The sequence below is a fragment of the Colias eurytheme genome, chromosome 9 (assembly GCF_061535395.1).
Source record: "Colias eurytheme isolate Ceu_HAF_F1 chromosome 9, ilColEury1 Martin Lab GWU primary, whole genome shotgun sequence".
In the NCBI taxonomy this organism is placed as follows: Eukaryota; Metazoa; Arthropoda; class Insecta; order Lepidoptera; family Pieridae; genus Colias; species Colias eurytheme.
This window is the reverse complement of record NC_142988.1, coordinates 4652333-4664416: the sequence shown is the minus strand read 5'-3', so window position 1 is coordinate 4664416 and position 12084 is coordinate 4652333. Positions and strand designations below refer to the sequence as shown.

General features: G+C 31.4%; 3 protein-coding genes across 4 annotated transcripts; all 3 read right to left on the bottom strand.

Annotated features, from left to right (window-relative positions):
- Positions 1 to 1785: 1785 nt before the first annotated feature.
- Fuca (alpha-L-fucosidase) lies at positions 1786 to 6059 on the bottom strand. 2 transcript variants are annotated; one of them, XM_090105799.1, is made up of 7 exons: positions 5852 to 6059; positions 4438 to 4685; positions 4219 to 4357; positions 3583 to 4049; positions 3196 to 3336; positions 2590 to 2948; positions 1786 to 1965 (listed from the first exon to the last, which is right to left on the bottom strand). In XM_090105799.1, exons 2-7 carry the CDS (start codon positions 4682 to 4684, stop codon positions 1870 to 1872), a joined length of 1449 nt encoding a protein of 482 aa, XP_089961925.1. In that variant the 5' UTR covers position 4685; positions 5852 to 6059; the 3' UTR covers positions 1786 to 1869. The 2 variants fall into 2 exon arrangements, with proteins under 2 accessions (XP_089961925.1, XP_089961924.1); XM_090105798.1 differs by lacking the exon at positions 5852 to 6059 and having other exon boundaries at positions 4438 to 4777.
- Positions 6060 to 6755: 696 nt separating this feature from the next.
- LOC149905749 (uncharacterized) lies at positions 6756 to 8537 on the bottom strand. Its single transcript, XM_090105483.1, has 2 exons — positions 8068 to 8537; positions 6756 to 7833 (listed from the first exon to the last, which is right to left on the bottom strand). The coding sequence occupies exons 1-2, from the start codon at positions 8392 to 8394 to the stop codon at positions 7357 to 7359; spliced, it is 804 nt and encodes a 267-aa protein (XP_089961609.1). The 5' UTR covers positions 8395 to 8537; the 3' UTR covers positions 6756 to 7356.
- Positions 8538 to 9330: 793 nt separating this feature from the next.
- Positions 9331 to 11196, bottom strand: LOC149905748 (uncharacterized). The gene is made up of 2 exons (XM_090105509.1): positions 10730 to 11196; positions 9331 to 10506 (listed from the first exon to the last, which is right to left on the bottom strand). The coding sequence occupies exons 1-2, from the start codon at positions 11054 to 11056 to the stop codon at positions 10030 to 10032; spliced, it is 804 nt and encodes a 267-aa protein (XP_089961635.1). The 5' UTR covers positions 11057 to 11196; the 3' UTR covers positions 9331 to 10029.
- Positions 11197 to 12084: the final 888 nt, after the last annotated feature.

Sequence of the window (12084 nt, the reverse complement as noted above, 5' to 3'; positions counted from 1 at the left end):
ACACATTTAAAGTTATTTCACATATTTGTTTACCAGATTCACATTATAAAAGTTTATTCTAAAAAATATTAAATATTATTGTATATCATTTAAATATTGGGAATAAAGTAAATGTAATAATTTCTTTACAAAATCTAGTTTCTATATAATTTTGAATGGATTGCTTACTTCATCTCGTTTCAACTGGCAATTTATATTGGTTTGCAAAAAGAATGTAAATTAAACGAACCTATTAATTTTTGTTTTGAAAAATTATTATCAATAGAGGCTAGGTATCTATAGGTATATGGTAACTTTTCAGATTCTGGTAAACAAAATAATTAATAGCACTCTTAAATCATATTAATTATTTAAAAATTACATATTTAAATAATATAATAAAATAGTACTATTCAATCAGGTGTTCCGAACAATAATTTAGTGGGTTTCTCATATACATATAATGGTGCTTGAAAATGCTTTGATTATTCAACTAGAGCAATAATTATATTTGCTAGTGTTAGAAGCACACTATATTTTTATAGTAGCAAAGTACATTTATTTTTATATATGCTTTGATACAACGATATTGGAAGCCTGTGAGAGTAGAAATATTGTAATTAAATTAATAAATTGTAAAGAAAATGAAATATGTAATGCTAAGTGCGCTTGATACGTTGATGATTTCATATTGTTTTATTTAGGTTGTGTACGCTAAACTATTGTCTGATGTTTCATTGAAGTATTGTGTAAGTCTACCCTTGTATAAGTTGTTTTTATACTATACACTTCACTGTTATAATGTTACTCTTTATCTTTCAAATATAATCTGGTGCAATATATACTTCTTTTTATTTAAAAACCCTATCATACATTCTAATCCTATTACTTTTGTAAAATCTCAATCTTCGATCGTTATAAAAACTACATGGAATATTGAATTTGATATTTTTAATTTTAATGCATTCAAATTTATATTATTAAAAAAAATATAGATGCAATATTGCATCAATATTATCAAGAACAAAATTAAAAACTGTCCTCAAATTTGTCCAAAAAATTCTAGACGAAAGAAACAATTTATAGAGTAAGATCCCAGAGCCGTAAGACAAAAATTACTCAACTATGAGTATGAGCGCGAGAGCACTATACATGCGTTTTAGGTGCACTATAGGTACCTGTTGCACAAACATTCAGGTATTAAAAAGTACTCTAGAGACAACTGTGAACCGAAACTTATATGCTTTAGAAAATAAGTTGTGTCTAAAGCGCGTCACACACGGTGAAGATACTATAATATTTTATCTTAAGATACGGTAATATTTTATATTATAGTATCTTAAGGTATCCGGTATCAGCGTTCTGACCATCATTTTTCTTTTTGTCATTGCGTACTAAGACCCGTGTAGAACCGCCATCCTGTTACAAATGACCCACAAAATTTCGAGTCAGTTGTAATATAAAATATTACAGTATCTTAAGATAAAATATTATAGTATCTTCACCGTGTGTGACGCGCTTTACGGCTCTGGGATCTTGGACTATTATGGAAACATTAGGTTCTGATCACAGGCTAATAAATAACTTAAATATAATATGGTTTTGATGGCATGGAAAATAATTATTACGAATTAAAATTTTACTTTTGCCTATTGCCTTTTGCCTATTTATACTATATGTGGCACTAACTAAGCACTAATGTAAGTAGTATGTCTGGTATGTCTGATTTCAATAGGTTTTTGAAAAATACATTATTAATGACCATATTGGAGGAAAATACATTAGAGAAGAAATAAAACACAAGTATAATAATTTAGTAATTTTATTCATGAAAAGTTACAATTCCATCACTACACCATATACTAAAACTTTCTTGTACCAACTACCAATTTATTTAAAGGACAACTTGAGCGACCATGCGTCGCTCGACTTCACTGTGGCTTTGTCTGGTAGCTCTATGAGTCCAACACCAGATGAGAGTTTCCACTGAAATAAAATGATGAAAACTTTATAATATGTATACAGTATAAGTACCCTACTACAATTTAAATAAAAGTAGAAAAGTCCCTTTTTTATAACTTGACTAGCTTTCCGCCCGCGGCTTCGCCCGCGTTTTCAAAGAAAAACCCGTTCCCGTAAGATTTACGGGATAAAACCTATCCTAGGTCCTTTCTTGGGTATCAAAATATCTCTATACCGAATTTCATGCAAATTGGTTCAGTAGTTAAGGCGTGATTGAGTAACAGACAGACAGACAGAGTTACTTTCGCATTTATAATATTATAGTATGGATTACAATGATATATTAGTTGGGTATTTTAGCTAGGAGTGTGATGTTAAATATTATAAACATTAAAGAATGATATGTGTGATATACTGTTTTATTCTTATTAACTGTTACAAGTGTTGGTGCTTTATTTTTTGCGAATCATCAAATATCGTTCAAATATTTTGGCTTGAAAACAGAAAATACACTTATTTATTTTTATTAAGTACTTAGGGACTAAGCACTCATCATCTTATAATCGCAGTTCAATGCAACCTACGAACACAGACCTTTCAATAACACTACAAACATGAAACTTATCAAGCACTCAACCTTAAACTTACATGCAATACTTCATTGTTGCCCAGCAGAGTGACTCTATAAGTGCCTCTCCGCAGATAAGTCGCTAGATCCTTGACTTTAAGGACATTATCCTTTGGCCAAGAGAAAAAGGTCGCATATATAGATATAACTGTATCAGATTGGCTTGGAATAGCCGTGGGATTAGCACCATTATACTCATTTTTAGTACAAGTATACCAAACATCACTGTTCAAGCTATCGTTTTGGTGTACCCATGGTGATGTTTCATAGATCGCTTCACCGTTTATTTGAAGCCAATCGCCTAGTGCTAATAGCCGCTCTTGGAATATTGGCACGATTGTACCTTCTTTGGTTGGTCCTACGTTTATTAGCACATTTCCTGGAAGAAATAATAGGATTATTAAATTAAAAGGAAAAATTAGAATTATAAAAATAGGAATCGCTAAGACTACAGTTGATTTATATGATACCACCCAGTATTTATAATTGATGCTTATGTTTCGTATTTTATAATGTGAATCTATGCAATTAAAAATATTTATTATGTAATACATAATATGTTTTACATAGAAGTTATGGAATGTAAACTTGATCATTATATTCATAAGATGAAATTAATAACACACCTCCACAACTAACAGTTGATACTACTTCTTTGAGCAATTCTTTAAAAGTGAGTATTTCAGATAATTTCATGTCACGTCTGTAGCCCCACGACTTTGAATCAACCGTAAAAGCATTTTCCCATTTGTGTGATTGAAGTTTTCCTGAAAAAAAAAATGTGATAGAACTTGGAAAATATTATGCCATAGGAATATTTTATGTCTACTAAGTTAAATTGTTAATAATACAATTTTGTTAAACATAAATTATTATTACTATCCTTGAATATATCTCATTTAATTGAAAATGATAAAAAATTATAGTAAGTGCATTTATAGGAGAACCAAATACCAACACAAACCAAATAAGAAAATTCTACAGTCATCATTACTTTTCTTGCTTAAATCTACCTGGATTATATCTATCAGCACAATTATAAAAGTCGCCATGATGGCACGGTATACCAATACCCCATCTATCATTCACAACAATCTCATCCTTCACTGGACTATCATTATACAGCCATGCTATCAAGTCTGTTGAATTCCAGTAAGCATCTAAAGCTTCCCAATCACCATCTGACCATAGAACCGAGGGCTGGTAATCATTTATCAACTGCTTAATATCTGGCCAGAGCTTAGTAGCTGGATAATTCTTCTTTAAGAAGAGAGATCGCTTGTCTTCTAAATAAATTGGGTTATACCACTCATATAGAGAATGATAAACACCAAACTTCATTCCTTGTTGTCTTACAGCTTGTGCTAAATCCCCTACAAGGTCCCTTTTAGGCCCAACATCTACTGAATTCCAACTGAATGATCTTCTCGAGGGGAATAGTGTAAATCCTTCATGATGCTTACTTGTGAGCACAATATATCTGCAAAGTTTTAGTTATACTAAAGTTATTGTTGTCCGATTTTGTTAAGGGGGACATAATCCAATAATTAATTGACCAAGGTTCAATATTTATTTAATTATTGCATTAAGCATTTAAAAATTCTATGCGTATAATAAAAATGGTACTATTAAAATAAAAAAAAAATTACTTGGCGCCTGCTTTTTTAAACAGAGTTGCCCAGTCATTTGGTTCAAAAAACTCAGCTTTGAACATGGGAGCAAACTCTTGATAGGTAAATCCAGGTGGGTAATTCTTGTTCATAAAGTCAATGTATTTCTTATTGCCACCTGAAATTAAAAATGCCAGTTTGATACAAATTACAAGATCTACTATCGACGTGAAAATAAATTTAAGATGATTCACTTACCAACCCAATTGGTCCAAAACCATTCTGATCCAAAACTCGGTACGGAGTACACACCCCAATGGAGAAATATTCCAATTTTCGCTTTATCATACCATTCTGGCAAAGGTCGTCTATCCAAATCCTTCCACGAGGGTGAATAGCGATCGAGAGTAGCTTCAACAGTTTTCACATCATTATCATTACCGTACCCATTTATTGAAGCTGTCGTCACGCTTATAACAGCTAACAAGATTATTATTTTCTCCATTCTGTAATTTAATTAATAAATTTAAATATAATCAATGATTTGTTTACATTTTACCGCCCGTGCGGTCGTTGACTTTTTTTAAAAACGTAAACAAATAATTTTTGATGGCAATCAGCTGATATACGGATAGATAAAAAATATGTTAAACTTGAAACGTCTATTGTGACCACAGAATATATTTTATGCTCAAGAAATAATTTTTGTAATAATTTAAAATCTCCATTTCACTCTACGATTTCACAGTTCAAATTTAATTTGAATTAGGTACCTACCGACTACCTACAAAACGGTATACTTACAATAATTACTACTACACTGTGTAGAAAAAGTCGGTTAATGAAAATGGAACCTTACTGAGTAGGTACTCGGTACAAATCAGAATAGGCATGACGACAGTATCCATAAATGATCGTATTAGTGTTTTTAAGGGAAAATGTATAATAAATAAATTAAATATAGCGACTTAGAAATCTTAAAAACATTAAGATTAATGAGATTATCAATAAAATAAAACATTTAAATTCTGAAGTTCGCCATTTTGACTAAAACACGCGTGACGTCACGCATAAGTAAACAACTCACGTCAGATGTATTTTGTTGTTATGAATATGTTGAGAATACGCATTTTTATTTATTTTCTATTGTTTCACGTATGCTTTATCGACTCAGAACAGAAATATAATTGCGAATTCACGAATACATGGTTCGGGATTCTCCGCGCCAACTTTATACAATAATTTCTTATTATTTTTTCGCTTGAAATAATTACTAACACATTTTTGAGCATTATCTTTATGTGGATTCACACTGCAATACTGCACACCACTTATAAACTTTGTAATTCGTTTCTATAACACATATTAAATAAAGACTTTTTTAATTTTCTTCGCAATGCGTACAAATAATTACGTATTTACCAAAGTTTGACGTCACGCCTACGCCATGACACCTGCGAGCTGTTTTGGCACAGATATTAAATATTTTTTGAAAAATGGCTTTAATCTTCGTTAAATTTAAGTATATTACCGAAATATAGGGTTTTTCTTGTATAGTAAACGTATACACACATTATGGAAGAGAATTTCAAAATCTTTCGTCATGCCTATTGAATCAATTAGAAGTTAGAACCTTAAAACAAAAAGAAATTAATACTCATTAGATACTCACATAATTTAACTATTGTACACCTCGGAGAGATAGTGTTCTATTTATTTGTACTTTGCAATAATAATTAGTAATTATAAATTCACCACCGATTGTGCCACCGAGAGGTACAAAGTCAATGCTTAGAAAATTTATTTTGCTGACATATTAGTAAATATGGGTACTAACAATATTCCGCACAAGCGTGTGATATATTTATGATACGAGCTACTACTAAAAGTAAACTATTTGTAGCTGTGATTATATTTACGGTCAATTATCTATTAAAACTATGTTAACACATAGCCAAGTGTTATAAACTTATGATAAGAATGAGGTCAATATAATACAATAAAGAACAATATTAATAAATTGAAGTGTTTCAAATAACAAACATTCTTCAATGTTTACGTATACTATAAACATAATATATTTTTTGTATTTGGTTCCAATTTAAATTTTATTGTTATTACATCGCGATTGTTTTGGTGTTAGTAAACGTTGGACTGGATGGCTTAGAATACATATATGTATTATTATTATGCTTATTTTATACAGCTTGCAACCACAGTATTACCATTATTTCCTAGGAAATAATGGTAATACTGTGTTGCAACCATGCTTCTTTCTTGTAACAGAAATTCAAGTTGAAGTTTGAAAATAACCAGTGGCACACCAATATAAAGATTATCTTGGTAACAATTTCATAAAATTTGGGGACATGATGTGATAAATGAAAAAAAAATAAACAAATAAAACATAATTTACTTTGTTATACATAAGAGTATGAAGTAGTATTGTGACTTAATTTAAAAGTATATTACATAAGATTATATGAAACATACAAAATATTACTTACTAATATTATAAAGCTGAAGAGTTTGTTTGTTTGTTTGAACGCGCTAATCTCGGGAACTATGGGTATGGGTCCGATTTGAAAAATTCTTTCGGTGTTAGATAGCTCATTTATTGAGGAAGTCTATAGGCTATATATCATCACGCTACGACCAACAGGAGAGGAGCCACGGGGGTGAAACCGCGCGGATCAGCTAGTTATTTATAACAACATCTATACTAATATTATAAAGCTGAAGAGTTTGTTTGTTTGTTTGAACGCGCTAATCTCGGGAACTATTGGTCCGATTTGAAAAATTCTTTCGGTGTTAGATAGCTCATTTATCGAGGAAGGCTATAAGAATATTCCATCACGCTACGACCGACGGGAGAGGAGCCACGGGGGTGAAACCGCGCGGAGCGGCTAGTAATCTTATAAGTAGGTAGGTAGTTTATGGCACAATATTTATAACTAACTTAAAAAAGTTATGTCTGTTAGGTGTAGTACAATAAATAGTATCTACATGAATATTTACAAATATACTATTTACTATAATATTGTCCAATCACACATACAATACAATCATGTTATAGTTATTTGCACTTTCTCAAAACTTTAGTTTTGGTATGATTCAATGTCTCATTCCATATTCATCACTTTTACCCACTTCCACACTGGGAAGTGGTTGACAATGCTAATCATCAACTTTAAATGTAGAATAGTGACATGCACCACTAATAATAATCTCATTGATTGCTGAGGTAGGTGGAGCCTGTGATGTTATAGTACTTAAATTACTTATTACAGGAGTTGTATATATTTTCTCTGTAGCCATACTTGTTGTAGGGGGCTGCGACCCTGGTGTGTATAGGCATGGCTGCTCTCTCGGTTCACTGAACATATTCATTTTGACCTCAAATATGACATCTTGAATCTTTTTCTTGGCTACTAATAGGTTCTTTTCACCTTTTAAAGACCTCAATTCATTTGCTATGTATTCTCCAAAAACAGAGAATTCATCTCTTTTGTCAGGGATCAGTAAATCTGCTTTGAAGTCATGGTTATCTGTTCTTGCTATTTTAGATGGTGGGGACAAATTTTCTAGCTCACATTCCCCTAATGTTGACTCATTGTTAGTTTGAACTGTGCTGTTTGTTTCTGATAGTTCATCCTGAAATATATAAAATAGAAGTATTATTTTATAAGGCAATCGAAAATACACTGATGACTATTAGAATGAGGAGACTCATGAATAATTTTATAGTTACAACTTACAACTTGTAAATAAAAACATAAAAACACATAGTCTAAATTTTTAGTTCAATCAATATTTTTAGTTTCTGCATTGATGGAATAATAATTTGAGAACAGAAGCAGAGATTCAAACTTTAATCTCGTTACTTACCGATTGTACGACTCTGTAGGGCTTATTTGAGTCCTTTAAAAAATGTACATAATCGTAAGCGTACCAATTAGTGACGTATCTATCATTGGGATCATCAGCATGGACAATAGCTTCCCTTGCCAATTCTCTGTTATACTGAGTGCGAAGATGTTGTATTTTCTTCATCACATCAAACGCCGATATTCCAAACACAGCGGCAATAGCGCGTAGTTCTTGTTTGCGCTTCTGTTTCTCACGTCTCGTATCACAGAGCGTAGGATTCCACAGTGCGGCATTTAATTGAAGCAAACCAATCAATCTCAATGTTTTCTCTCGTGACCATTCCATTCTATGTAAGTAAATAATGTTCAGACAATAACACTGGATTTAACGTAAAAAGAACGATCAATCGTTAAACAATTTGTTAAACTACACGACGGGATGATCTCAAGTACCAAGCAAGTACCCAGTAAGCGGATTCGACGCCTCGATTTCGGATTCGATCGATTGATTAGTCGAGGCACATGACAGTTGACACCTGACAGAACGATTTATATGGAAACGTCAAAAGTTCATAGCATTATGTTGCCAGTGTCAATTTAGTGTTAATTTACAACATTCATGTGTTGAATTAAATCTTATACATTTTTATGTTTTTTTGTAAGGCTTGTATACAAAGGTTATAAAGCTTTACATCCACTTATACATATACGACTAGATCCTATAGGTATACGGATTACGGATTGAAGTGATTTTTGGTTGGTTGGGTTTGATTCCGTCTGCATTAGAAATCTAATTCTTTAATGTCTTAACGAATCATCGTTATTTATAAAATTGAATGTTTTACTCACGATAAAATCAATTTAATGTGGGTCTCCTCCACCAATTTCCTCAATTTTTTGTATTCTCATAACAAAATTAGCTCATATTCATTTTAAAAATTCAATTAACCTTATCTCATTGTGAATCCTATTCATCATTTCAACATTATAACATTTGATGATTATTAAACAAAGAGGTAGCCCATGTAAATAAAACAATTCATTGTTGTATATTGCATGGGATGTATATGGCGTGATTCTACTCTATTCTGTTGTTAGTAATAGCCAGAGTATTTCTACTTATTATTGATAAAACTCATTTGTTCTCCTCCCTCCCTATCAAAAAAACAATATTTTCCTACTTTTGAACTTACCTTAACCTTAACAAGTTTGTTACCATATAGGTAATGTAAAATGGGAAATGAAACAAAAATGTCTAATTCATTCTCATTTATTTACAGACTACAGTCAAGTATAATCTTCAATAATAAGCTTCAATGTTTAATATTATCCAAGGGTTTTAAATACTGTATAATTATTTTTTGTATTTGGTTCCAATTTACATTTTATTGTTATTACATCGCGATTGGTTTGGTTTTAGTAAACATTGGACTGGATGGCTTAGAATACATACATTATTAATAAGCTTATATTATACAGCTTGCAACAATGCTTGCAACGTAGTATATTATTATTAGTCTGTGCTTGCAACCATGCTTCTTTCTTGTAACAGCAATTCAAGTTTTAGTTTGAAAATAACAATTTCATAAAATTTTGATTATGGGAAATGATGTGTTTAATGAAAAAAAATAAACAAAGTTTGTTTAATGAAAAAAAATAAAAAAATAAAAGTATATTACATAATGTATGAAACATACAAAATATTATTTAAAACAACATTATCTTATAGGTAGGTAGTTTATGGCACAATATTTATAACTAACTTAAAAAAGTTATGTCTGTTAGGTGTAGTACAATAAATAGTATCTACATGAATATTTACAAATATACTATTTACTATAATATTGTCCAATCACACATACAATACAATCATGTTATAGTTATTTGCACTTTCTCAAAACTTTAGTTTTGGTATGATTCAATGTCTCATTCCATATTCATCACTTTTACCCACTTCCACACTGGGAAGTGGTTGACAATGCTAATCATCAACTTTAAATGTAGAATAGTGACATGCACCACTAATAATAATCTCATTGATTGCTGAGGTAGGTGGAGCCTGTGATGTTATAGTACTTAAATTACTTATTACAGGAGTTGTATATATTTTCTCTGTAGCCATACTTGTTGTAGGGGGCTGCGACCCTGGTGTGTATAGGCATGGCTGCTCTCTCGGTTCACTGAACATATTCATTTTGACCTCAAATATGACATTTCGAATCTTTTTCTTGGCTACTAATAGGTTCCTTTCACCTTTTAAAGACCTCAATTCATTTGCTATATATTCTCCAAAGACTGAAAATTCATCTCTTTTGTCAGGGATCAGTAAATCTGCTTTGAAGTCATGGTTATCTGTTCTTGCTATTTTAGATGGTGGGGACAAATTGTCTAGCTTACATTCCCCTAATGTTGACTCATTGTTAGTTTGAACCGTGCTGTTTGTTTCTGATAGTTCATCCTGAAATATATAAAATAGAAGTATTATTTTATAAGGCAATCGAAAATACACTGATGACTATTAGAATGAGGAGACTCATGAATAATTTTATAGTTACAACTTGTAAATAAAAACATATAAACACATAGTCTAAATTATTCAATCAATATTTTTAGTTTCTGCATTAATGGAATAATAATTTGAGAACAGAACCAGAGATTCAAACTTTAATCTCGTTACTTACCAATTGTACGACTCTGTAGGGCTTATTTGAGTCCTTTAAAAAATGTACATAATCGTAAGCGTACCAATTAGTGACGTATCTATCATTAGGATCATCAGCATGGACAATAGCTTCCCTTGCCAATTCTCTATTATACTGAGTGCGGAGGTGTTGTATTTTCTTCGTCACATCAAACGCCGATATTCCAAACACAGCGGCAATAGCGCGTAGTTCTTGTTTGCGCTTCTGTTTCTCACGTCTCGTATCACAGAGCGTAGGATTCCACAGTGCGGCATTTAATTGAAGCAAACCAATCAATCTCAATGTTTTCTCTCGTGACCATTCCATTCTATGTAAGTAAATAATGTTCAGACAATAACACTGGATTTAACGTAAAAAGAACGATCAATCGTTAAACAATTTGTTAAACTACACGACGGGATGATCTCAAGTACCCAGTAAGCGGATTCGACGCCTGGATTTCGGATTCGATCGATTGATTAGTCGAGGCACAGTTGACACCTGACAGAACGATTTATATGGAAACGTCAAAAGTTCATAGCATTAAGTTGCCATGTCAACTCCAATAAATTAAAAAAAAAATGATCTCCGTCGTTTCATTTGTAATAATTATATTTTGTAGATCACACAAAGTACCTTTTCAGTGTCAATTTAGTGTTAATTTACAACATTCATGTGTTGAATTAAATCTTATAAATTTTTATGTTTTTTTGTAAGGCTTGCATACAAAGGTTATAAAGCTTTACATCCACTTATATACGACTAGATCCTATAGGTATACGGATTACGGATTGAAGTGATTTTTGGTTGGTTGGGTTTGATTCCGACTGCATTAGAAATCTAATTCTTTAATGTCTTAACGAATCATCGTTATTTATAAAATTGAATGTTTTACTCACGATAAAATCAATTTAACGTGGGTCTCCTCCACCAATTTCCTCATTTTTTTGTATTCTCATAACAAAATTAGCTCATATTCATTTTAAAAATTCAATTAACCTTATCTCATTGTGAATCCTATTCATCATTTAAATATTATAACATTTGATGATTATTAAACAAAGAGGTAGCCCATGTAAATAAAACAATTCATAGTTGTATATTGCATGGGATGTATATGGCGTGATTCTACTCTATTCTGTTGTTAGTAATAGCCAGAGTATTTCTACTTATTATTGATAAAACTCATTTGTTCTCCTCCCTCCCTATCAAAAAAACAATATTTTCCTACTTTTGAACTTACCTTAACCTTAACAAGTTTGTTACCATATAGGTAATGTAAAATGGGAAATGAAACAAAAATGTCTAATTCATTCTCATTTATTTACAGACTACAGTATGTGAGAACTATCACA